The following is a 26,169-nucleotide window of genomic DNA, read 5'->3' on the forward strand; positions in this document are numbered from 1 at the left end:
ATAGCACACACACAGGCAACTGAAGGAACTTATGCACGCACACAAATTCTGACATTTTAATGGGCCTTCCTGGCCTTAAAAGTGATGATAGCGGTTAAGCAGGACTGGTATTTGCATTAGCACCCTCTTCCGGTGCTCCACAGGGGCCATAAACGTGACAACGTATTTAATTAGAGAGCACAGCCCCTTACCCATCCCCCAATTGATTGGTGGGCCACGTGCAGGAAGGGCGTTGACATCTCACTTGTGGCTCTTGCCGCCGAACGCAGACTTCGGGTCGATCCTGAATCCCTATCCGCCAATCAGCAGACACGCAATCGAGAAATAAAAGTTATAAAATACGACGCTAAACGCAATAAATGATGAAACCATTTGATTGATGAGACGGTGCAATTAGGACGAACCCAAGCCAAGCCGCTAACCAGGTAGGCACGTCCCAAAGAATTTCCAAAACAATTATATACATTACATTCGAATCTGCCTTTTAAGTTCGCTCGTATCGGCTTGCACAAGCTGAAAACATTCTGGTTTTCCACAACGATTCAAGACCTCAGCTTCACATAGAAAATCCGCTCAGTGCTTTATTATTAGATACAGTATTAGACAGATACGGAAACTAAGTGAAACTAATCACCATCTTAATCTATTTTCCCAGTCCGACCTTGTTGAAGAGCTTATCCTTGACGATCTGTGCCATGAGGCCGTGTATCAGTTCAATGGTTGAGCGGCTGCAGTCTCGCGTGGCCTTCGAAAGCTTGTCCTCAGATCGCTTCTCGTTGACATCGGTACCTGCGGAGCGAAAAACTGATTATTAACAAGAAGGATTCTTGGATTTGGCTTGCTATGTACCGCGACCTAAAAAGTTCTCACTCTGCTCGAGCTTCTCTGAGAGGTCCATAATCTGGCCAGTGGTGTACTCCGTGTTTGTCAGCAGCCCCGAGCTGCCCAACGTGTTCACCCAGTACTTATTCCACAGCGAGTCAAGCAGCTTGCGGTCGAGAGCCGACTTAAAGTAGCTAATGTCCAGCGGGTAGTACTGCTTACAGTGGACGCCAAAGTCCTCGATTTTGTTTAGTGGGATGGTCTGGTACTCCGACGGCTCCTCATTCGGCGGCTTGTAGCCCTTTGGATACGTGCGAAAAGCGCCAAGGCACACCTTGCCAGCGGAAACAGTGCGCACGGGGTCAACCACAATGGCCACGAACGGCTCCTGGTACGTCTGATTTAACATCTGTGTGGACACATCTATGCCGGACAGCCAACAGCCGTAGCCGGGATGGCTGTGGTACCATCCAACGGCATGCTCCATACGGCCCACCTCCTTGGCGGCCTCCATATAGGCGGTCATGTACTCATAGGCCTGGGCCTGGGCATTGACGCGGGTTTCGGTTCCCTCCACTGGCAGTGCGAATGCGTCCATGACAATCTGCAAGGCATTCAGTTAAGTAGCTGATTCCCGTATCTAACCTCTTTCGTTTACTCACCATTGTGTTGTCCTCCACCTTGCCCAGCATCAGGCCCATCACCTCCAGGGTGCCGCCAGAGCGGGCGTGCATGACCATTTTGAGCAGCGCCAGGGCCGAGATCTTGATGTCTTTGAAGAAATGCGGGTCCTTCTCCCAGGGTTTGGCGTCTATAATCTGGCGCTGCTGCTCAGCGTCATAGCGGAAAATCTCATCACAGCTGGGCAGAGTCTGGATGTTGTTCTCCAGTTCCCAGGTCTTTTGGGCGGCATCCGAATCCATTGTTGTGTGGTTTTACCAATATTTGCGGAATTTTTGCGAATTTCGTTTTTGTTCCGGCTTTTGTTGCAAACAGTGTGACCGCAAGCTGACTGATAAAGAATACCATCCGGCAAAGAGTGCTGGTCACATTACATTTACAGTGAAAAAAATTGTAAGGAATTAAAAATAGTTCGGAATAAGACAAGGAAAAATTGATTAAATTATTTTTTCAGTTAATTTATATGTATTGAAAGTAATTTAAAAATCTGATTGCCATTTAGCTCTGCTAAAGTTTCCTTCTAGCCAATCCAGGGGTTTTCCAACACTGAAACCGTTGCCCATGCCAGGGCTTCATTAAAAGAACTCGTCCTGCCAAAAAGAAATCTTGTGAAACTAATTTATTTTCATTCTACTGAAACTAATTATCAAAATATCAGTTAATTGCCTGATAATGTGTTAGAATTTCCTCACATCGTTGCGGAAAAGTGCATAAAGCAGTCCCCAATAAAACCAGTTGACAGCTCCGCGCGCCTCGAAATTCGAATGTAACGCCTTCGGTGGCGCCAAAAACAAGTTGGCATTCCGGACTTGCGCGTCCATTGAAAAAAAAATTCCTGCACAGAAAGAGATATCGGGACGCTTGTAATGTAGGCCGGAACTTAAGTCGCAGCGTTAAAGGTGTAACACAAAACAGTGAAAAATTGGTAGAAGAAGTGCTAGTGTTTTTCCTCTCTCGAGTCCTGGGCACTTGGCCGCCTAGGCTTACTTTCGTATTCGCTTTTCGGTTTTTTTTTACTTTCCCCGCACCCAAGCCGCTCACACTCCGCCGGCCGCTGGAAAAATGTCTCTGAATGGCGCCCGGCTGCGCTACGTGGACGACAACGGCGAGGAGGTTTTGGTGCCGGCCAAGGGACGCACCTTTCAAATCGGCTCCTACATCAGCTGCGACGTAATCCTGGAACCGCAGGCGGAGCGCCTGGTTTGCGAGATAACATGCGACGCATTCGGCAGGGTGAGTATACTGAATGTCTGCGATGTTGCGAATAAGCCGCCTTAAATGGTCGGTTTTTGTGTCCTCTAGGTGACTCTCATCAACCAGTCCAACAAGGATATCCCGATCCACTTGAATGACAAAATCATCCACGGCCAGCGCAGTCATCCGCTGCTGCACGGCAACCGGATCACCATTCTGGACAGGGTTTACACCTGGGAGTCTCATAAGATGTCCGGGTCAGAGGATGTGGCGAGCACACCGGAGCGCCAGCAGCCCGTCGAGCAGGCGCCAAACTCCTGCCCCTCGTTGAAGGTGAGTGGCGTCAAAATCTCTGCCAGCAAGTACAGTTTCTTGAGACCAATACGACGCCTTTCCTATCTCTGTTTGCCTTTGCAGTCCCATCGTCCACAGATCGACAAGCGTCTGACAGTGCACAAGTAAGTAAAGCAGCGCAGGCAGTCGCCTGCGGGGCCAGGTAGCAGCCGCCAACCCCTAAAATGGCTTGAGCGTGCTCAACCCACAACAAAAACAACAACAACAATTGGAAAAATCACATATTTTCGGCATATGTCCTCATAAAACCCTGTCTTTCGTGCATCCCTTTTTAGCTTTCACTACAGCATTAACTCGGATGACGAGGGCAACACCTCTATAGAATCGCGGGGCCAAAACGAATCCCAGTTGGACGAACAGGAGAGCTTAAATTTCTCGACTCCACCAAGCACAGAGGAGACGTCATCGTGCGAGACGCCCAAAGTCGATCTGGTGGAGGCGACCCAAAACAAGGAGAACACTGCCACGCCGCCGGCTACCCACCAGAAGTTGTTGCAGCTTTGCGCTCGCTCCGACGTGGTCCAAACATCCTTCTCGCCGCGCGAGACTGGCGTCAAGGTGGAGAAGTCCTTCGCCTGCGTGCGTAGTCCAACAAAAAGTAGCAAACAGACTGTGGCTGCGTTTGTGACCATGTCCACACCCAAGAGTGTGTACAGCACTCCGAAAGGGGGAGTGCTGTCCGAGTTGAACGACGACAGCTGCAGCCGTGATCTGATGGACTTCTGCACACCTTCCACCTCGAAAAAGACCAAGCGGCAATCGTCCATGTATCTGATCGATCTGACCACACCCTCAAAGCTTCGACCATCTTTAAAGCCCACACCAATTAGCGTGGACAGCACGGACGAGTCTTCGGATGGCTCGCCCCTTGTCATTGACATAACAAAGTCGGCCACGCCACCCACACCAGCCCGGTCCCATCTGGCCAAGACGCCACGACGAGCCGCCAATGCCGTGTCCGCCACACCCACTCGCACGCCGCAGTCCCTAATGAAGCGGGCTCTGCTCACCAGCACCAAGAAGAAGCAGATCGCTGGCAATCAAAGGGATAAAACACCAGTAGCTACCCCAAATCCCCCATCAATCCAACGTCGCCTGAGCCACATCTCGCCGCGCATGCCATTCGTTTCACTTCCTTCGCCTGAACACAGAGAAGCGCGGAGGAGTGCAGTGCACTCGGCACCCAAAAACATCCAGCACAGACGGCAATCCTTTAACCTTGGGACGCCAAGAGATAACAAGCTCTCTGAGATAAGAAAGTCCCTGGCGGTTGCCAAGCGCAGTCTCGCCGTAGACATGGGCCTCAAGCTCAAGGCGAAGGCGCGACGTACGCTCAACTCCCCTAAGAGTAGTTCTCCGAAGTCGAGCTCGTCCCAGCCAGGATCGCCAGCTGTGAGAAAAACCATCAATATGTCACATCCCAAATGTTCCACTCCAGAGAAACTAGACGACTCGACGAAGGACGAGTTGAGTCGCACTTTTACGATCATGAACGAAAGCGGGGACCCGGCTGAAGCAAGTTCTATACTTGGAATCATCTCTGCCCTTGTCACTGGAGAAATGGATGATAGTGCTGTTTCCAAGATTCTGGATTCTTCTCCTCCACCAACAGAGATAAGGAAAGATTCTTTCGTAGGGGATGAACTACCATCTGCTGTGGAAGAGGTTAAGTCTCCCAAACTTGGCGATAATGGAACTCTACCTATTGGGAAATCATGTCAAGAACCAGACGATCTTGTCGATAATGAAAATACCGAAAATTGTTCTATGCAAGCCAACGAAAGAGTAGACATCATTGAAGATAGTATTTGTGAAGAAGTTGACGCAAATATTCCCAAACAAGTCGATGATGATGGTAAGCAAAGATGAAGATTAAAGTGCCTTCTTCAAAATGTACTTATATTTTGATTATTTTACAAATATAACAGGCAAGCTTGGGGAGGAAGAGTCACCAGCTATTAAGTCTTCTGATTCTGTTGCAGAAGGTAAGTGAACGAATTGTAAAGAGAACTAAAAGACCAAGTTTATTCTTCGCCCCCAGGAGAGAACAAGGAACCAACCACACGAGTAGAAACCCCCATGATTCGAAGGAGTTTGCGACGACTATCTGTTGACCAGAAGGCAGGTCACTGCAGCAGCACTCGGCGGGGCTCAGTGGGGGCCAGCAGCAGTCAGTCAGAGACGAAGACGGAGGGCAGCAAACGGGGCACACGTAGAGCGTCCTGTTCGGCGTTGGTGGAGGATAATCAAGAAAGCGGTACGCCGCGCCGCAAGCGTCGATTCTCTGAGCAAATGTCCACGCCAACGAGACAATCGAAGCGTCTGATGATGAACACACCCAAGGCCACACTTCCAGTGGATGATTCCATGGATGATATGGGTGTGATTGTGGAGGAAGATGATGGTAAGATTCAACAATATATAAATACTTATTAAATAATTTTAAGTTTCCAAAATAGATGGACTGAAATCCAATTTATTAATATATTTTGAGCTAATTCCATCGCCTTAATTACAGACGAAAAAACTTCCCTTGTGGAGGATGAAAATTATGGCAAGGAGCTGCCCTGCGATGAGCCGGACAATGTGGACTATCACGGTTTGAGGGATCTCCTGAAGACTCCCAAGAATTGCAGCACACCTCGCTTCAAGGGACTGCGGGAAATGCTGCGCACACCCAAGGTTCCCGCTTCTCCAATTTTCGGCAATATTGAAGAGTTGCTGGATAACTCTATTACAGGCAGCACGCCACAGCACAGCAAGACCAGCAGGAGCATCACAGTGGCAAGCGTCGCAGTAGAGAACGAAAAGGTATTGGAGGGTGTTTTGAAGACCCCCAGCGCCAGGAATATCATGGTGCCCAACGAACCAGCTAGTGCCGTATTAAAGTCCCGCAGGGATTCCTTAGCAACAACCACCGAGTACGATCTGGACACGACCAATACCACGTTGCACCTGGACCAAATCTTTGATGATGTACCGAGAACATCAGTGGCCAACATGGAGAACACCGAATCAGAGATAGATATAACAAGCCTTAGCACAGCGTCGGGACTGGATCCCTTGAAAGAATCGGTGTCATCGGAGGCACCAATGAGTGTGTGTAAGCTGGAAGCCCGTAAAAAAGACCCCCTCACTAGCACCACCTACAAGGCTGCCATGCAGGCCGATCTTGAGCTAAGCACCTTTACCGAGGAGGGCGAAGCGTCCTCAAGGCCCAGCTCACTGGGCTCGAACGAAATGAGCGGGATACAGTTGCTGGACCAGACCTCGGACTCTATGTTCTCTGAGCATCTAATAGTGTCGGGCGTGGAATCGTGCAACGTCACTGTGGATGAGACGGGGGCCATAGGACAGAGCACCTATAAGCCGGTAGAAATCAACGATGTCGACAATGACTCAAACGTAGGTCTGACCGAACCTCTCGTATTGAGCGACGATGATGATGAGGCTGAGGTGGCGGAGGATTCAAGAGTGACACCCAAGAAATCAATAGCAGCTCCCGCAGAGGTTTCTGTAGCCTACAAACTCGAAGAATCCGTTGCTACAAAGGATATCACACTAAACCAGTCCCAAGGCAAGCCATCTGTTAATGAGACATCAGCCAGAGGGGAATCCATAAGCAGAGAGAGTTCATTGATGGACGAGGTCTCGCTGATTGAAGTTAACGAAAGCGTGGCAGGCGACAGCATTAGTGCAACCAAAGATGAAAAATCCATAGTAATCGAACTAGACAGTTTGAGCGACATGGAAGCAGAATCCACAAAGAAGAACGATGAATCCGCAGCCGTCGAATTGACCATTGTAGAATCAGAGACGTTTCCCTTGGACTCAACGCAAGAGGACGAGGTGGAGGTCTCAACGAGAGTGGATCAAAACCTGGCCGAGTCTGGGTCTGAAGAAGCAGGAACTCATCCTTCAGATCCTCTGCCTTCCGAAGAATTGTTGGAGAGAAGCAAGAACACCGATGTGGCTCTGACAGATGAAGACAAAGGAAATGATGTATCCGCTGCTGTGGACTCCGAAGCACTCCCTCTCCCTCCTTATGAGAAGCTTGAAACCAACGGTGACCAGAAACCTACCGATTCTGAAGAAGATTTAACTGGCAAAACTGCAGAGGAAGATCTACTACCCTCCGAAGAACTGTCTGAAGAAAAGATAACAAGAGATGATGAGAAAGAAGTTATACTTTTTGATTCAACAGCAGATAGTTCCGTTGTTGTGGAGGAGGAGGAACTTTTAACAAACGTTGACTCAGAATTGCCAATTTCTACAGAAGAGTTGGAGGGAGACAAACTTGCTGAAGAAGATCCTTCAGTACCCTCCGAAGAACAGACAGAAAATATGATAACTACAGAGGATGCACAAGAAACTGCTGAAACTAAGGACTCCGATACAACATCTGATAGTTTTGCCACTCATATCAATTTGCAGGCGGAACTTTCAACAAACGATGACCCAAGTTCAATCGATTCAGAACCTCCTATTACTAAAGGAGATTTAACTGGCAAAACTGTACAAGAAGATCTTTCAGTAATCGACACTTTACCCTCTGAAGAATCTGAGACCGATAAGTTACCCGTTGATGCACAGATCTCTAATGTAACATCAGATAATATCGCTGTAGAATCACTTGGCCAAGATGCTGAAATGGAAAGTATTTCTACAGTAACAGAGCCAGAAGCTGGCGAAGTATCTGTTGCCGAAGAACCCAAGTCACCTACACGAGAGGCGTCTTTAGTTAAAGCTGATGCAAATGATGATACGGATGAGAAACCTACGGCGGAGTTAGAACAAAATACATTAGAGGTACCTTTTGTTAATGATGTAGAAATCCAGAAAAGTGCTGTTGAGGAGTTGCCTACTGGCGCAACTGCAACTCCAGAGACGCCAAAACAAGACATCAAAGTAGTGCCTCATGAAGAGGAATCATCTCTAGCAAATCCTAGTCCAAGTCCAGCCAATATTGAGTTTGATTCAACGTCAGATGTACAGCATACAGATCCTATCAATCCGGCCCAGGAAGATGTAAATGAGGCTGGAGTTATGGAAGACATGAATCCATGTGACGATGAAAAGACTAATGGTGCCGAAGCTAAAATGTTTGCTTCCGAAGGATCTCCAAAACAGATCGAAGCGAATAAAACACAAGTAGAATCCGTATGTGAAGTAAAATCAGATAAGGAGGAAACTACTATTGCTGAATATTCAATAAATGAAGCATCTCCTGAAAAGAGTCCATTACCAGATGTGCATCCACCAGAAGAATTCCATGCAGCAGACATAACAGCTGGCGATTCGCCGAAGAGGGATGTCTCAGTGATTGCCGAATTAGCTATTACAGAAATAAACAAAGATGATCAAAAGGAGGATGATGTCACAGACAATACTTCATTGGAAACACCACAAAATGTGCCTCCCACAGTTGTCCCTTCTACAGATAATATTCCTGATGAGGAAAGTTCACTAAGCACAAGTTCTATAATAATAGAGTCCTTTACTGAGCAGCCGAAACCCGCCAGCACGGAAGAAAATAAAATTTACCCATCTGAAAATGTTGCTATTCACGGCGAATCTGTGGCTGAAGTTAATAAGCTGGATACATCAAGCATAGCTGAGGAGGTTGAAAAAGATTCTGTTGTTGAAGAGCAACGAAAAGCAAAATCTTTAGAGAATCATCCGGAAGATGTGGCGACAAGTGAAGAAATGAGTGCCCAACAAGACGAATTTAAACCAATAGAAGATAAAGAATTTAATGAAGTGGAAGAAACTTCTATTGATACTTCCGCTAGGAAGGAACAGACTTCCCAGTTAATTCCATCTGCTGCCGCAGAGACCTCGTTAACAGTAAAAGATGATGCAGTTACAGAACAGCCAGGAGAAGTTGCTACCGAACAAATATGTCTAGATCAACCCATTACTGATATATTGGAAACTTCAGCTCTATTGGAACCTTCATCATCACCAGCTGTGCAAGACAAAAGTATGGCTGAAAATCCGGAGATTAATATTACAGAGAAACCCAATAGTAGCATAGCGGTCGATGGAGCTCATGAAGCCTCGGTAACTGAAAAACCCTTCGAAGATGCAACAGTAACGTCCAATAACCAAGCTATGGCCTTTGGTGACCATGACTCTTCACGCAATTCTGAATCATCCAAAGACAAACTTCAGATTGATGAATCAACTTCTACCGACGCGGAGTCTGAAGGCAAATCCACGGATCGAACAGCCACTGAAGTGCAGCGGTCGGAAGAGCCTCAACAAGACATTTCATTATCTGCTACTGATATTGCTGTCAAATCTCTTGCTAAAACGGACCATTTATCGATTGAGGAGGAGGTCAAAGAAGCCGTCATAAATCAGTCTTTAACCGAAGATGCATCTATGTCAGAGGAACTGACCGAAGGAACTTCTGCTCATAGAAGTGAAGGGGAACAGCCACAGCCAGATGATCGTCATATCAATGCGGAATCTCCAAACCAGAAGGTGATGCAAACTTGTGCCGTCAAAGAAGTTTCAGATATAATTGAATTGAGCGATGATTCTAGTTCTGAATCACCTCCAGAGGCTTCGCTCTCTACTGAAGAAACCGTACCAACAGAAGATTCAAATGCAAAGAAAGTTCAATTAAGCGATGATTCTGAATCACCACAAGAAGAGCACAACCAGGCCCCTGTGTCCACTACCGAAACTCCGGAACTCCCGTCAGAGCCAATAGAAGAAACCTTACCAACTGCGGATCCAAAGGTAGAAGATGTCCCTGAAGAAGGCACTCCAATAGCAGAAGATCACAACACAGTCAAAGAAGTTTCTGGTATAATTGAATTGAGCGATGATTCTGATTCCGAATCATCTCCAGTTAGAGAAGATCACAAACCAGCCCCTGCGGATGCTTCGCTCCCTATTGAAGAAACCCTACCCACTGAGGATTCCCAAAAACCGAAGGTCGAAGATGTCCCTGAAGAAGGCTCTCCAATTGCAGAAGATTGCAACACATCCAATGGCCCAAATACAAATTCTTCAGTCTCAATTATAGAAACAATTGCCAATGAGGATCTTAATAATGGGAAGGTTGAAGACGTTTCTGATGAACTTCAGAATGGTACACCCGCGGCGCCTGTTACTAAAGAAGAAAAGACAGAGAAACCACAGGCTTCAGAAAAGTTAGAGGCAGTTGAAATCACTTCAACAACAGAATCTGTCGCAAATGTTAAACAAGATGAGAAACCACAACACAACAAGTCAAAGGTGGAAGGTTCTGCTGATGAAGAGTCGTCTAAAGTGAAAGACGAGTCCAGCGAAGATGTTTCGAGCACTGTGGAGGCCGTTTCGGAGCTCGTGCAGGATATTGAAGCATCCAACAAGGAGGCCTCAAACTCTGAAAACATACAAGCTGATGAGCTAGCGACGCCTATTATTTCTAGTTCGGATCCTGAAAAGTCCGAACAAATCGGGGAACCAAATCCAGAACCCTCAGTATCGCTCAATCATTCGACAATAAAGGTTATGCATCAGGAAGATGAACCCAGCGTGAAAGAGAAATTAAAACCTGTGAAACGAGCGACCAGAAAGGGATCAGCCTCCGTGGAGACACCTGCAGAAGGCGCTATGGAGAACCCAAGCCGACGCACACGAAAACCATCTGCAGAGGTAGAGGAGGTTAAGTCGAATGATGTCCATGAAAAACCAAAGAGAAGAGCCGTTCGTAAGGCTTCAGCGGAAGTGGCTGAACCCATGACGCACAACCAAGCTACGAAGGAGGAAGAACTGCAAGTTATTCCGGAAGAGGCACATTCTTCTAGACCCAATGAAGATAATGAGCCTCAAAAGGAAGTTGTATCTGATCAGATGCCGAAGAAAGATGCCCTGGAGAAGCCAAGTCGACGCGCACGAAAGCCATCGGAGGAAGTCAAGTCAGTAGACATTACAGAAAAACCTAAAAGACGAGCACGCAAGCCATCAGCTGAAGTTCCTGAGCCCATGATAAAGAATATTGAAGATGAAACCAAGGAGGAAGAACAGGCCCAGGAAGCAGATTTTCCTCCAAATCAGGAAGTTGAAGGGGAGGAAGAAGGCGTCCAAAATAAAAAGGAAATATGTGTAGAACCCAATGAGGAAAATAAGCAAGAAGAAGAGGAGCTTAAGAGTGCTGAGGAGACTAAAAAGGCGAAGCCCATTAAATCCAGCACCGGTAAACCTAAAAGACGGGGGCGCAAGGCATCGGCAGAAGAAACGGAAACTACACCGGACAAGAAACCAAAGATAGACTATATACCTGAAGTCTTCGAAGACGACACTACGTCTACGTCCATTCAGATCGAACAAAAAACGGAAACCCAAATGCCAGAAAAGCCCAAACGACGTGGACGTAAAGCATCGGCAGAGGAAGACGCTAATAATGTGGTTAAGGTCTCTACATCTAAAGAAGACCTAAAATCTATAGTGGAGGAAGATAATGATTCCAAGATCATTAGCACGGTAGATGAGAAACCTGAAGATGTTCGCACGGAGGTAAGATCACGGCGCAGGGGACGCAAGCCCTCAAAAGAGGAGGACACTGCAGCCAGTAACTCAAAGTCTGCAAAAGGAAATGTAGAGAAGCCATTGGCACCAGCTTCAGAAGATAAACCATCAGATCTTACAGAACCTATTGGATCCCAGGAGCAAACAGAATTTGTACCCGCTGAGGTGCCTGAATCCGCCAAGGAAACAGATCACATAGAAAGACCCAAGCGTCGAGGACGCAAGCCATCTGTTGACATTGAGCATACGGTCCCAAATGTCCCTGATAAACCAAGGCGAAGAGGCAGAACACCGGCTGAACCTGAGAAACAAACCTCGGGTGAAGCCAAGGAGGAAGAACCTGACAAAAAGTCCAGGCGCAATGCCCGCAAGCCCTCAGCTGAAACCGTTGATGCTGTTTCCCACAACATCGAGGTGGAACAACTTAAGGATATTGAAGAGGTAGCCGAGCCACAGCCTGAAATCGAGCCGCTTCTGAAGGAGGAGGAACCCAAAACCCGTCGAGGCGGACGTAAGCCGAAACTTGAAACCTTGGAGGTGCCAGCCAAGAGCACTGCTGCACGCCTGCGTGGACGCAAGGCCACCGAAGATGAGGGCCCCAAGTCCGAAGTCCCAGTTGCGGCAGAGACCAACCCTGAGGACGAGGAACACAATATAGTTCCAGCAGATAACAACGATGAAGTTCAGATACAGCCAGCGGATGTGGTGGTGGCTGCATCCGCAGAGAAAAAAACCAAGCGGCGGGTTCGCAAGGCCTCAGCCAATATCGATGGGACCAAAAAAACTACCACCCGTCGCGGCCGCCAGGACTCCACTAAGGATGAGGATAATGGGCAGGAAACAAAAATCGATCTGCACCAAGTGCCAACTGAGAGCGTGCCAGCAGTCGTGGTCATGTCAGGCAAAATCGGCGACGGAGCTGTAGGATCTGAGGATGATTTTACACCACGCCGACGAGAGGGCCGTAACATGCCGCGTAAAAACTACGACGAGACCACAGACGAGGACAAGCAGAGATCTGCACGACGGCCTCGGAAGCCAGCGGCCAGCAAGCTGTTGGCTTTTAAGGGGGCAGAGGAAGAATCGACCCCGCAGCCCAAACGCCAACCCGTCGAGGAGGTAGAGACGCCCGCAAATGTGGTGCCTATTGCGGAGCCCACATCCTCGCAGCGGCGTGAGGGACGCAACGTGCCGCGCAAGAATTACACGGAAGCACCGGATGACGATAAGCCCACCACTTCTCGCAATCGCCGGGTGCGCCATTTGACCGCCAAGGCCTTGGAGTTAATTGTGGATTCCTCGCCGCGACCGAATACTCCAAAGGGACGCAAGGTAAAGGCGGCCGGGAAAGAAGAATTACCTGCAAACAGACTCTCCCTAGAGGCGGCCCCACCACCGGCCGAGTCTGTGGCGGAAGAAGATCCGGCGCCAGTAATCGCCAAGGGGCGTGCCGCTCGACGCAAAGCGACGGATACTGACTCGTCCCAGCAAGTGGAGGCGCCATCTAGCAAGCGAGCAGCTCGCGGACAGCACGAGGAATCAGAGGAGCAGCCGGAAGCCAAGCCAGTCTCAAAGAGTTCACGCGCGACGGGACGCAAGGCCAAGATCGAGACTGACCTGGACGAAGCTGTACCCACTAAGAAGGCGCGGGGTGGAAGTCGTGCCAAGACACCGGTGAAACCTCCAGAGGATAAGTCAGGCACTGAGCCGGAAGAACATACTGTCCCGATTAAGAAGGGTCGAGGTGGGACGCGTGCCAAGACGCCGGTGGCTGAGATTCCCGAGGATGCTGCAACTCAGCCGGAGGATGAGCCGGCAAAGAAGCCACCCGCTCGTAGTCGGGCCCGCGGTGGCGCCAAAGCAGTAGCGGTGCCAGAGCCGGAGCAGCCCGTCCATGACTCTGACGCAGAGCCATCATCATCTGCGACGACGGCAACTCGCGGAGGACGCGCCAAGAAGGTGCACTTTGAACCGACGGAAGCAGCGGCGGCGTCGGCTGCCAGCGTCGAAGGTGCGCCCAAGCGAGCAACACGTTCCCGCCGGGTATAAAAATTTTATATATATATATATTTGGCAGGTAGTTGGATTTCGGAATCCCTTTGTTCTTTGTATTTACCTTGTTAATTTTTGAGCTAATGTTTTTGTAACTTTTGTATAAAAAATTTGATTTGTATTGCAGCATCCTAGCTACTCCCCTGCATCCCTTCCCGCATACCGCAGGGAGGGCTCGCTCGCTCTCACGTAAATTTAAATAAACCTTGATAGATTTAATTATTATATATATAAATATGCATAGTTTACCTGGTAAGGCATTCTATCAATTATCATTCCCCAAAATAATAAAGATTCATAAACATAAATACAAAAAGACGAGTTGTCAATTCGGTGGAAAACGAGCCACTTAAAAATAGCAAAAATATTTCCCCCCTCTTAATTTTTATAAATCTTCGTAAATAATTTGTATTTTTTCGTGTCGTATCATCGAATCGTATCAATTTTTAATTATTTCGTATTTTTGGTATACTGACATACATAAATTCTAAGGTTTAGGCAATTACTTGTAAGGGATTTTGAGACAAGGACACCTTTTCAGGGGACTCAAAACCATAGCGAATTCTGTATATGTAAGTATAAAGCACATCAAAAAGACATACACATACGGTTGTGTGTTGAGTATAAAGGTAGAAATATTGTACACTGTATATGTATAAGCCTATACAAACTTTGAGAACATTTCGCGGCGGGTATAAAAAATATAAAGCCATACATAACAAAATAAATAGCATACCGAAATAAATCGGGTGGTCGATATAAATAAAATAAAGCACAGAACCTATTTAAACATAAATATACAATTAAATCATAGCTTTGATCTCACTGGTGCTGTGGGTGCTAGCAAATATCGAATAATACTTTCTAAAGCTTCTATAAAACACATGGAAGTGGACGACGGGACACTAAAACAAGTTGTATCTACGGTCTAAGCGCTGCGCTAAATGCAAACACAGTTTTGTGTTTAAGTTTTTTGTGCGTCTGCCTGGGTCGTTGTGTTCGTTCCTCTAGGCTTTCACAAGGAGGTGCGGCTCTGAGCGCAACGAATCCGTTAGATACTGGATTTTCATGGTCTTTTGGAAGTAGCGCTTCTCGTTGGGCGAGTTCACCATATAGACAATTGGACGAACGCCAACGTTGCGCCACAGGTCGGCAATGTGACTGAAATTGGGGAATGAGTTAAACTGTTATATATGGAAAATAAAACTGCTTACAGGTTAAACTCTTCTTTGTTCAAAAAGACCACGCTAATTCCGATCACGGGAGCAATGATGTTTCGAAAGATTGCGCCGTAGACGGAGGTAATCAGTGTAGAGGACTTCAGGATGGACAGCGACAAATAGGTCTCGTGCCACAGGCCACATATGATTTCTGGCTGTAGCTTACGCAGCTGCAAGTAGAACCAAGTTTAGTAAGACCTACCATGACCAGTAACTTATAACCTGACCTGGTATATAGCCAATGGGGAGCGACTTATCACAACTGTGCGTTGGGTGAACGTCTCGTTGTCGGCCATGAACTTTTGCAGCTGATCAAGCATGCGAGGGCTGTTGTCGTGTAGCCGCAGAAAGAAGGTGGCCTGAGTCGCATCCTCCGCGTCCAGAAAGTCCGACAACTGCCTGAGTGTAGCCACCGTTTCCGCCTCGTACTGCGACCTTTATGTGGGTGCATTGATATTTTGACTTTAAAACTGTTCAACGGAATTTTCACTTGATTTAACCTTACCCCATTGGATGCTGGTCCATGATGTTCAGCTTCTGCAACTCCGTCAACGGTTGCTGGGGCACGTTCAGCCGCTTGGGGTTGGCCACCACGATTTCGCCGCAGGATGTGAGGCCGGCGTCTAAAAGCACGTTTCGATATCCACGTGCGAGGCACTGTCAGGGTAAAAGGGGGATGTTATTGATTTTCGCTCTGTCTGAACCACCCGGCTCGCGCTCATGACGTCACCTTTTTGATAGCTGCCTTGGAGTTCTCGGGCGCATCGTAGCCGGCCGCCCGGTTAGCGATTGGCCAGTAGCTGGGTCTATCCTCCGGTGTGCTCAGTAGACTGAGCAGACGCTTCTCGTTGGGACTGCGCTGCAGCTTCACAAACTTGGAGGCGACACAGACCACGACCAGTGTGAGGGTGCACCAGGGTATGGCCAGATTGCAGAACAGCCAGAAGACGTTGAAGCAGAAGAAGATCAGGCTCACGGAGCAGCACAGAAGCTGGTAGATCATTTTGAGGGCTAGCCACAACCAGCGCCAGTAGGACATTCAGCACAACGCAACTGGCCGGGCCGGGGGTGGTTCGGATCGGATTGAATCGGTGTACGGTGTCTGGGTTCTGTTGTGCTGTTGTTGTGCCTGCCTATTTATAAGCGCCGTCGTCTTGTGCAGAAAATGCACTTATTTATCTTAACCCAATTACCACCCGCTGCTCCACCCGCCGCTGCCTTTTAACACCTTTTAAATGAAAATACCCAAGCAAATGAAGAATATGTGTGTATTTTGAGTTTGGCAACAAACGGTCACACTACAAAATATACTCTGGAAACATATTATCGATACTATCGATTAGTAGGGCGCGGACCTTTAAAAGGCAATATATCTACTTTAAATATTACAGCTATATTTTTGGTTTCTTTTCTAGGCTTGATTCCATTTTTATTAGCAATATATGAGTCACATTATAGCTTAGTGAGCAGGCGTATCCAGCGACGGATAGTGGGATGGGCTAGCCGAGTGTAGACGCCCGGGTAGTAGGGATCCGCGCAGCCCACTCCCCAGGATACTATTCCGATAAGGGTGCCTTGGGAGCTAATCGGACCTCCGCTGTCACCTTGAATAACGATTCAGGTTCAAAGCGTTCCACAATCAACACAGAGATTATACAATTTATATCTTACCTTGACAAGCATCCGTGTTTCTGGCAGCGGCACAGAACATGCTGAAAAAGATAATTAAATTCTTTTACTAACGATGTTGTTAACAATTTTTAAATGGAAAAAAATGCAGTATTAAAGCCATTATTGTTTTTACAGGCAGTTTTTGTAATATAAATTTAGCCATAAAAATAACTACTACTTCTTTAGGTACTTTCTCAACTTTTAGAATATAAAATAAATGTATATTGAAATACTTACGCCTCGGTAACGCCCCCATGGTTACGGAGATCGTTGTGGCATTTCTGCTGGTTGACCGTCAGCACGGTGGTGCTCTTCAGCACCGACGATAGGACCGGATTGGTGGTGCTCATGTGGCCCCAGCCGGAGACGACGGCAGGAAGACTATCCGCTATTGCTGCTCCAACAGCGGGCAACCGAATGGGGGCTACCTTGCCCAACGGATAGTTGAGTGCTCCATCCGCGGTACGCAGCAGGGCCACGTCAAAGTTCATGTCCGCCCGGTCGTAGGCGGGATGCTTGTGGATGGACTTCAGCGGCTGGACGGTCCCGCCAGTGGAACGCTGGACACTTCCCTGGCGGAGCGTGAACTCCCGAGGCTGGTTCTCATGGCCGTCGATGCAGTGGGCGGCAGTGATGGCCCAGTTGCCGGACAGGATGGAGGCGCCGCAGATATGTACCGTTTGGCGACGGAGTGACAATTGGTACGGAAACTCGCCCTCGGTGGCTTCGCGTCCATTGACGATGCGGCTATCCGGTTGCCGTTGTGCTGTAGCCGCTGCATCCACGCGGGCGGAGTCTAGGATCAGGAGGATCCCAGCTAGGAGCAGCAGGCTTGGAACTCGGGGCTTGTGCATGGTGCTCTGCTGACGAGTGGAAACTAACCAGCCGCAGGAAGCCGAGAGTCGATATATTCGCGGGCGCTTTATCAATTATTCCGGCCCTTATCTGGGGCTGCGTACACGATTTCTGAAGAAGCTGCGCCGTTTGGCCGTAATTAGCCATTGTCAGTTGGGTTTTTTTTGCCTCCTATCTTCCAGATTCGGTGATTTTATTACTGTTTACAGCGCTGACGACGGCAATGAACTTCCGCAAGGAAAGCGGGAATCCGAAGAGCAACAGTGGCCGGAAACTATCTGAAAATGAAAGTCTTGACTTTATACTGGTGCATCCTGCATTTGACACGTTTTTTATTTGTTCTGGCTCGCAGAAAATGGATATTGTTCTAAAGTACCAGCTTTCTGACCGTTAAACTAGGTTTAAAAACCCGTATGAAAATAAAAAATAAACACTAATAATTACACAAATGTCAAAAGAGTTTGATTAGCGAAGTTTCAAACCTTAAGTCGTGTATCTAAAATAGTACCTTTTATCGTTGTCACCACGGCCACATTGTTCTTCAGTTGCTGCAAAACGGTCACACTGTTTAAAAATTTCACGACGGCAAATCCACGCGCGGTTGTTCTTCGGTCCGCAGTTGTAAAAATAAAATAAAGTAATATCCACTCAAAATAACTCCGGTGCGAACCGTCAGAGGATTATTACAATAAAACTTTGCTGTCCCATTCTAATACGTGCGCAGAGCCGTGGTGCGGGTGCGAGTGCGACAGCGACAGTGAGGCCGAGTGCAGCAGCCGATTGCAGCAAAGGGGAAAAACCCAAAGAAGTTGCTGTTGCTCGCAAAATAAAATTAAATAAAGGCGAAACTAGCGCGTACGCTCCTGCTGCTGGCCATGGCTCCCAGGAAAGGTTGAGAACGAAACAGAAAAGGGAGTTTTCGGCACAAAAACAACAGCATTAACAACAACAACAACACAGCAACGGGGAAGAACAAGACGGGCCACTCCTTTTGTGTCCGACTCCGAGATGTGTGCGTGTTCGTGTCCGCGTCCGCCTTTGTGTATTGCAATTGAAAACTGGTGATTGCTGAATAAATTAAGGCTGCGCCGAGCTGAAATCGTAATTAGCGGAGCGAGCGAGGCAATAAAAAGTGAAAATCTTCTGCGTTTTCTTCTGTCTGCAAAAGAGGAAGAAGAAGAATAGGCGACGACTACAGCTACAGTTAGAGATAAGAAGAGCTCGCGCACCCACACAAACACGCGCAGGCCGAACGGAGCGAGTGTGCGTGCAAGCCTGTGTGTGTGAATGTGCTTATGACTCACGGCTGGGCCAGTGAGCGGGAGAGAAAGAGAGTGGTGCTGGCTTGAGCTACCTACGGCAACAAAACGAAACGCAAACAACAACAAAGCGCCGCATGAATAGAATTTTCCAAGTTGAGCGTAGCTAATCGCGTTGGAAGAAAATTCCCAAGTCGCACCGCCACCAGATACACTCGCAGAACACTTTCAGCTCGAGAGAGTGAAAGAACGCTGGTAACAAGATGAGCTTCACCAAGTGGTTCAAGAAGAAGGAGGCGATCTCCGAGATCGGGGCGCCCACAAACTTCCAGCGACACTTCCACGTCTCCCGCAACCAGGAGACGGGAGACCTGGAAGGCCTACCCTCACCATGGGTGCGACTGATGAACTCACAGATCACGCGCGATGAACAGGACAAGAATCCGGACGCGGCTTACCATGCCGTCAAGTACTACAACTATTCAATTAAGAAAAAGGAGAACGAGGTCTTCAAGCCCTTCATCACCGAGGATGTCATCCACGAAGAGTCCAAGGAAATTGAGAACTACGTTAACTACAAGAACAAGCACAAGTCGCAGGACCCGGAGAAGTCCGACGACGATGGCAGCTCCACGGCCACTGAGACGGAGAGCAGCAGCGGCTGCGGATCCTCAGCGGGCAACAGCAACAGCAGCAGCATCAATGACAGCAGCCAGCAGTCGACGGTGCCGCTAGACGTGCTGGGGGATGTGTTCAAGGAGCTGAAGTCAAACCTTGAGCACCGAGAGACGCTAAAGGCGACTGCCTCATCGCAGGATCCGCCACCGGTGCCGCCTAAGAAGTCTCCGCACACGATGCCCCCCAAGCCCCAGATCAAGCCCAAGCCCCGGGTTACCCAGAAGTTCTCAAGGACCTCCGATCTGCGGCGGGAGGAGGAAGGCGACCAGCAGCACAAAGTCAACACGGATACCATCATCATCAAGCCGGCGACGGGAGCAGCATTGCATGCGGACGGCGGGGACGATAATCCGGACGAGACGATACTGCGCCGTTCAAAAGAGAAGCGGGCGCAGAAGACCGATGCCGAGATATATGATGAGCTGCGCGCCATCTGCAATCCGGAGGACCCGCGGGAACGCTATAAGACCACCCAGGAGGTGGGCAAGGGCGCATCCGGCATCGTGTTCATCGCCGGCGACCTTCAGAACGAGTCGCAGGTGGCTGTGAAGACGATCGACATGAAAAACCAGTCCTCGAAGGATCTCATCCTAACGGAAATCCGGGTGCTCAAGGACTTCAATCACAAGAACCTGGTCAATTTCCTCGACGCCTACCTGCTGGAGCCAGAGGACCAGCTGTGGGTGGTCATGGAGTACATGGACGGCGGCCCCCTTACCGACGTTGTCACCGAGACTGTGATGAAAGAGCGCCAGATCGCGTGCGTCTGCCGGGAGGTGATATACGCGATCAGTTTCCTGCACGCCAAGGGCATCATCCACCGCGACATCAAGTCGGACAACGTTCTGCTCGGCATGGACGGCTGTGTCAAGGTGACGGACTTCGGCTTCTGCGCCAACATTGAGGGCGATGAGAAGCGCCAGACCATGGTGGGCACTCCCTACTGGATGGCTCCCGAGGTAGTCACGCGCAAGAAGTATGGCAAGAAAGTGGACATCTGGTCAATCGGCATCATGGCCATCGAGATGATCGAGGGCCAGCCGCCATACCTGTACGAGACTCCTCTCCGTGCCCTCTACCTGATCGCGGCCAATGGCCGGCCCGACATCAAGAGCTGGGACAAACTAAGTCCCAACCTGCAGGACTTCCTCGACCGCTGCCTCCAGGTGGAGGTCGACCGGCGAGCCACCGCCGACGAGCTGCTCGGCCATCCGTTCCTTAGCGACTGCAGTGAGGTTAAGGCGCTGGTGCCCAACATCAAGGCGGCCAAGAAAGTGCTCCGACGCAACGTATAGTTGCTGTGCAATCACCGGGCGGCACGGCTGCTTTACGCGTGATCGGAATCGGGATCTATCCCGTGTGTATAATGAGTTTTCAATGTAAATTTGTTTTGTGTGGACGCAACCGGAAGCGGAACTGGAACTGGAACAGAATGCTGATCGTAGTCTTTGTAGTGTTTACAACCATAGGAATAGCGAGAGCGCAGGACTAGGACCCGGCAACTCCCCGTCGAAAAAAAGGTAAGTTCCGACCGCATATTCCCTTCAGCTCCCAGGTAGCTTAGCTCATTATTCATGCGAAGCGATCTCCGTTTCGACGGAAACCTTTTCGCAATGCCAAATGAGGAAACTGAGGCAGTCGGTTTATTGGTCGCTGGGTTGGCTAGTCTGAGAGCGTCGTCGTCCGAAAGTTGTCGTCAAATAGACCCAATACCCAAAAACGGCGATAGGAGGCTTTATCTTGAGTCGCTTAATCAGTTACTGGCTCCGGTTCGAACAACAGATTAAATTCGATCAAGGCTGCGAGTTTGCATGCGTCTTGTGTTTCCATTGATTGTCTGTTTGTAAAGTGTACAATGCCCCAAGTCTACAAAGCATATGTGCAGTCGATAAGAAGCTGGAATTGGATGTAGCATTGAGATGGAGGAATTAGGACATCCAGAAACTTATGTATAGCGATTGTTTATCTGTCCAGGCAAATATTTAGTTTTATATTTAACGAAATGAAAATGGTGCTGATCAAATGTTCAAATGGTGACGAACTTTTAGTTGGAAAATACATGTCGATTTCATACTTCTTACGTACATATGTATTTTTATCAGAGCCAACTTTAATTTTAATTTTAAAATAAATATTTTTACAAATGTATGCATTACGTATGTATGCGAGGTAAATAAAATGGTTTTATTTTAGAATACAATTTTATTTGCATTTATTTATCAAATTAAAGTACGTTTCGCGAATATCATAAACATTTTATACACCTGTGAATAATCCAACTTCAAGAGTATTTAAGTCTCTCTCGGTTGCAATTACTCTCGTTTAAGAGCATGTTCCGTTATTCGTTATTCGGCGGGTGGGACTACCTGCAGGCGTCTCTTTCGTTTATATTCACCTATTACGTATACCACATGTGTACGTGCAGAGTTTTTGTGCAAGACAACATCCCATTGAAAAGACAGACAATGAACGAAAACGAAAGAAGACGCGCGCGGCAACAACAAAATGCAACAAACAACACAACTAAGTACACAATTTAACACGCTCGTTCGCATTTCCTGTTTGGAATATCGCTTTGTCTGGCCAAAATTCATACATCATAATAAATAATAAAAAAAAGTAAGGTAAAAAAACTTTAATTCATACGCAGACAGTGACAACACCCACACAAAGAAGCGTATTTATATTTGGCTTATCAGCCGCATTCAAAACAAACTATAAGTGCTATTGTAAGTCCCCCTTGCAAGTCCAGAAATCGGTGCGGCGTTTATCAAGTTCTTAGAACAATTTTCGTGCCATTTCGATGTGATAAGCGACAAAATATAGCTACGATCGCCAGAGAGTGAGAGAGCGAAAGTGGAGTCAAAGTCAAAAAGGCAGGCATTTTGTGTGTGTGTGTTTGTGTGGGGGTGAGCCCGCCAGGGTTTGAGTGTGTGTGTGCCACACAAAGAATGAGAGTGTGTATAATTGCTTCTGATGGCGGCAGCAGTGCCTTCTCTCGCCAGCAGTGTCTTCTTCTGCATGTTGTCTTCATGCATGCTCACCCTCCTCACTCCCTCCCACTCAGTCACTCAATTTAATTGCCTTTGCAGCATGGAGAAGTGAGAGAGAGGAGGCGGCAACGACGCGACGTCGCGACTCCGTTGCGCTATTTTTACTCTCTCCCACTCCCACTACAAGTCGCCTTTTCCCCCAGGTTCTTCCGTCCTCCTCCGGCTCCATCCCCGCCATTGTGCTACATGCATGGATCTCTAGGCTCCTTATTTGTTTATATTAGTGGCGCATACTTTTGCTTTCCGTTCCTCGAGGGAGAGGGCGATATGGAAGTCTTGAATGCCAAGTGCAGGAGAGAGTGAGTGAGGGTTGTGCAGGAATTTTGCAAAATTAAATGTACGTTGTTCTCTGTCGTTTTTTGGTTTTTCTTCCGTTTTCGATTCTCTGACTTCTGGGCGTGGATCTTCGATGCTGAGGCCAAAGTACGCCATGGGAGTGAAAGGGCCCGCGCAGCCGTAGATCCCCTTCTAGGCAAGCGACGCCCCAAGACCCAGAAATAATGACTAAACCACTCACATTTGGTTCGATTTCGAATGATAATTTCACCTTGCGTAAAAGGTTTTCGGCTGCCTGCGTGCCTGTGTGCGTTTGTGTGAGTGAGTAAGTGAGTGAGCCACACACATGGGTTGTTATTGTTTGGTAGCTATGCGGATTTTTAGATGATTCATTCATTACTTTTCGGCCAGCCAAGTTTTTTCCCATTCAGCGACATCAAGGCGGCTGTTTGTAATATACCCCCTGACAATGCAAAGTTGTGTATTATCCGCCTGGCTTTAGTAACACTGTTTTGTCAGAGTTTCAGTGCCTGCGACAGACTCATCCAAACACAGCCACAAACACATGCGCTCGTCACATGCAATACAAATATATTTTTATTGTGCGACTCATTCGAACGCAATGCAATGCAAATGCAGTGAATGAGGAAAAACACGATCCACATGCACAATCCACCGAGCCACCAGTGAACTTCTTTCGGCACTCTCCGCATCTGGAGCGCGCTTTCATTTGCCTGCCAGCCAGCCTAACGGTTCTTCTCGATTCTGTATTTTTGTCGATGGAAAATTGTGAGGGAAAACTGGGTATCTGAATGTGAATGCCAGCCCAGAGTTTCATTGAAATTCAAGCGTGACTTTCGAGCGGGTGGCCGCTTCACATGCTGATAAATATAAACAATTATTGTGCTGATAATTGACGCGCTCCGCTCTCCCATGGCACAACAACATCCAAAGCTGAGAATAAACTGATTTATATGCCGCGCACTTGCTAATGACGGAGAGGCAAAGAGAGCGAGAGCTTAACGTCAACCCTATGCCAAAAAAAATTATGCAGAAACCCGTACAAAGCTAATGATAGTGCATCATAAATATTATTGCGTACTCCATGTGACCTCAACCCTTGCTGTATACGAACCGAACCCCCAAGGCTCACCTGCCGTGAGTGTGTATCGGTCTATATTTAACGGCTGCTTGCCGGAACCTAATCAGCTGGCAGTATCAAGAGCGCTGATAAGAAAAGCCTGCGTCGATAACGAAACAGTTGTATGATTAATTCACTTTGCCTTGCGCGAACCCCCTAAAATTGTGTTTGTTTTTAAGCACACTATTACAGTCTAGGCCAAATTATTAGGTGGACTGGGACTGGATATTTTTAAGCTAGGTTTAGTCATTGCTTTATAATCCCTTTTTTTTATTCTAAATTCCACTTAATCATTTAACTTAAAAAGAGAAAACTATATTTATTTTTTAATTTGAAAATGCGTCATGTATGAGGCATGTTATAAAACAATTTAAACACCATTTTAGTTTGTAATAAAAGTATGTGTTCATTTAAAAAGATCAATTCTGAATAAATTACTTTGAAATATAGAAAATAAGAATTCATTTCTCATATTTTATGTGTCTTATATTTGAATTGGAAATTTCACAAAAATTAGCCAAATCTCTTAATGTTTACCTATTTTTCTGTCCATCACTGTACTGGCTTTTAAGTAAAAACGTTTATTTCACTGTGTTGGCAATTATTAAAGGTCAAAGTGTTAATTATGCGCCAATTGTGTTTGCCTTTCCTAACCGCCACGATCCCCGCCCTCTTTACAGACCCCTCTCCATGGCTGCAGTGCAGCATTTGACCTGGATGCCAATATTGACTGACTATTTCTTTTCATCTTCTTTTCAGCACGTGACAGCGTCAGCGAGAGGAGCGGCAAGACAGCAAAGAAATACAAAATCCCGAGGACTTGGAAGCCATACCAACTGGGATCCATTCCGCATCGCTAAAGACGTTGACGGGGTGGGGGTTATCGCTTAGATTAGATATTGTCCTATGGCAAAATTAGCTTACTTCGTACATTGCGAAAATGTATGTGAACGACCGACCGACCACGCACACAAGCACGCACATATGATATACATATAGATACTGTAGTACTGTATTATTAACTGTAGGGACATAAGTTGGATTACTCTTTATATACCCGTATATATATATACATAATTGTGATTTAAGCGATTTTATCAAATCTGCATTATGCAATTCTACATAAATTCGTCGTATAGTCAATAAGCGCAAAGAAAAACGAACCCCAAAAGAGCAGAGAACATGCAATACTTGTTGTAAATTACCAAAAAGGCGATAAATGTAGCAAGTGGAAGCGAGTGTAACAAGTGCCATTAGGACTAGAGAGAGCTAGGCAGCAGCAAGCGACACACAGCAACGAAATTATCTCCACAGTTTAATTGTATTTCCCGTCAAATACGGATATCACTAAATCAGACAGATAACTAATTAGACGCCAAGCCGGAGCATGTATATTAGCTGATAACGAAAACAATGTTTGATATTCCATTTTAATTAGTACAAACGTAAGACTAACGAAAACGCAACGCAAAAGAACATATTTAAAGGGCAGACTTCCTTGTCCTTCCTTCCGCCCCTCGTATCTGCCATACGACGCACAGAGAACCCTATCATAATAGAGATACTATGTAACGCTTGTGTCAAACAGAAAGTTTAAAGGAATCAAAGAATATCCTTAAAGGGAGTTTATACATATGCATATATAGCGGTGGTATGCGTACACTAAACCTAGTCCCAACGGAAGGGGAAATACGAGCAATGCCAAAAACGAAGGAAAAATAAGAAGAAAGTCTTGAAAAGGAATTAATGAACAACCTAGCATAGCCTTAGCCAAAACAGTTCTTATCTTTTGGCAGAAATCCCAAATAGTTGTCCCTCTGTTTGTGTTTAGTTCAATTTGTTCGATGCTATTTCCCACCACAGTAGATTTATCCGAACAAAATCTTTAGCTAGTCGCCAACTCTTGGGAGGAGTTATTCTATTGAAACACAACGAAGAAGGGCCTAGGAGCTGTTGGGCTTCCTTTCTTGTTATATACATATACACGCGTTGTACGACCGATAGGGATTATCTTTTACTTGCGATTCTGATATTAGTAGCCAATCGATTGCTGCTGCTGCTGCTGCAGATCGGTTCATAGTTAAATTTTATATATACGATACGATACGAGATCCCATTTTTTGGCCTACAATTATAATTGTGCATTCATAATTTTCAATGAGCTTATTAATTAATCGAAAATTTACTTGATTTTCTTAGTTTAGCTTAAATGAGTAAATGAGTATTAGGCAAGGCAACGAACGGAGATGGATATTCCATGAGCAGTAGAGGAGGGTTTTTGGAACAGAGACATACCCGATCTTACATATTCGCAGACAAGCATTTAGGACGAACGCAAATATTGCAATTAATAACGTACATTTAATTGAAACTTAAGTCTTCAAACA

General features: G+C 47.1%; 5 protein-coding genes across 6 annotated transcripts; 2 read left to right on the top strand and 3 right to left on the bottom strand.

Annotated features, from left to right (window-relative positions):
• Window positions 1–555: 555 nt before the first annotated feature.
• Window positions 556–1,838, bottom strand: CSN5 (COP9 signalosome subunit 5). Of its 2 annotated transcripts, none has more exons than XM_017161209.3 (3): window positions 1,485–1,838; window positions 856–1,426; window positions 556–789 (listed from the first exon to the last, which is right to left on the bottom strand). In XM_017161209.3, the coding sequence occupies exons 1-3, from the start codon at window positions 1,743–1,745 to the stop codon at window positions 644–646; spliced, it is 978 nt and encodes a 325-aa protein (XP_017016698.1). In that variant the 5' UTR covers window positions 1,746–1,838; the 3' UTR covers window positions 556–643. The 2 variants fall into 2 exon arrangements, with proteins under 2 accessions (XP_017016698.1, XP_017016697.1); XM_017161208.3 differs by having other exon boundaries at window positions 850–1,426; window positions 1,485–1,837.
• A 388-nt stretch (window positions 1,839–2,226) lies between these two features.
• LOC108070680 (platelet binding protein GspB) lies at window positions 2,227–13,929 on the top strand. Its single transcript, XM_017161253.3, has 7 exons — window positions 2,227–2,736; window positions 2,806–3,030; window positions 3,115–3,155; window positions 3,327–4,906; window positions 4,980–5,036; window positions 5,093–5,455; window positions 5,570–13,929. The coding sequence occupies exons 1-7, from the start codon at window positions 2,566–2,568 to the stop codon at window positions 13,624–13,626; spliced, it is 10,494 nt and encodes a 3,497-aa protein (XP_017016742.1). The 5' UTR covers window positions 2,227–2,565; the 3' UTR covers window positions 13,627–13,929.
• A 119-nt stretch (window positions 13,930–14,048) lies between these two features.
• LOC108070681 (glycerophosphodiester phosphodiesterase 1) lies at window positions 14,049–16,072 on the bottom strand. The gene is made up of 5 exons (XM_017161254.3): window positions 15,580–16,072; window positions 15,355–15,506; window positions 15,077–15,284; window positions 14,844–15,019; window positions 14,049–14,790 (listed from the first exon to the last, which is right to left on the bottom strand). The coding sequence occupies exons 1-5, from the start codon at window positions 15,886–15,888 to the stop codon at window positions 14,637–14,639; spliced, it is 999 nt and encodes a 332-aa protein (XP_017016743.1). The 5' UTR covers window positions 15,889–16,072; the 3' UTR covers window positions 14,049–14,636.
• A 136-nt stretch (window positions 16,073–16,208) lies between these two features.
• LOC108070660 (trypsin-4) lies at window positions 16,209–17,447 on the bottom strand. The gene is made up of 3 exons (XM_017161229.2): window positions 16,758–17,447; window positions 16,521–16,561; window positions 16,209–16,453 (listed from the first exon to the last, which is right to left on the bottom strand). The coding sequence occupies exons 1-3, from the start codon at window positions 17,372–17,374 to the stop codon at window positions 16,302–16,304; spliced, it is 810 nt and encodes a 269-aa protein (XP_017016718.1). The 5' UTR covers window positions 17,375–17,447; the 3' UTR covers window positions 16,209–16,301.
• Window positions 17,448–17,929: 482 nt separating this feature from the next.
• On the top strand, window positions 17,930–25,650 carry Pak3 (p21 (RAC1) activated kinase 3). The gene is made up of 2 exons (XM_017161250.3): window positions 17,930–20,832; window positions 24,542–25,650. Exon 1 carries the CDS (start codon window positions 18,898–18,900, stop codon window positions 20,605–20,607), a length of 1,710 nt encoding a protein of 569 aa, XP_017016739.1. The 5' UTR covers window positions 17,930–18,897; the 3' UTR covers window positions 20,608–20,832; window positions 24,542–25,650.
• The last annotated feature ends 519 nt before the right edge of the window (window positions 25,651–26,169 follow it).

The sequence above is a fragment of the Drosophila kikkawai genome, chromosome 3R (genome assembly GCF_030179895.1).
Source record: "Drosophila kikkawai strain 14028-0561.14 chromosome 3R, DkikHiC1v2, whole genome shotgun sequence".
Lineage (NCBI taxonomy): Eukaryota > Metazoa > Arthropoda > Insecta > Diptera > Drosophilidae > Drosophila > Drosophila kikkawai.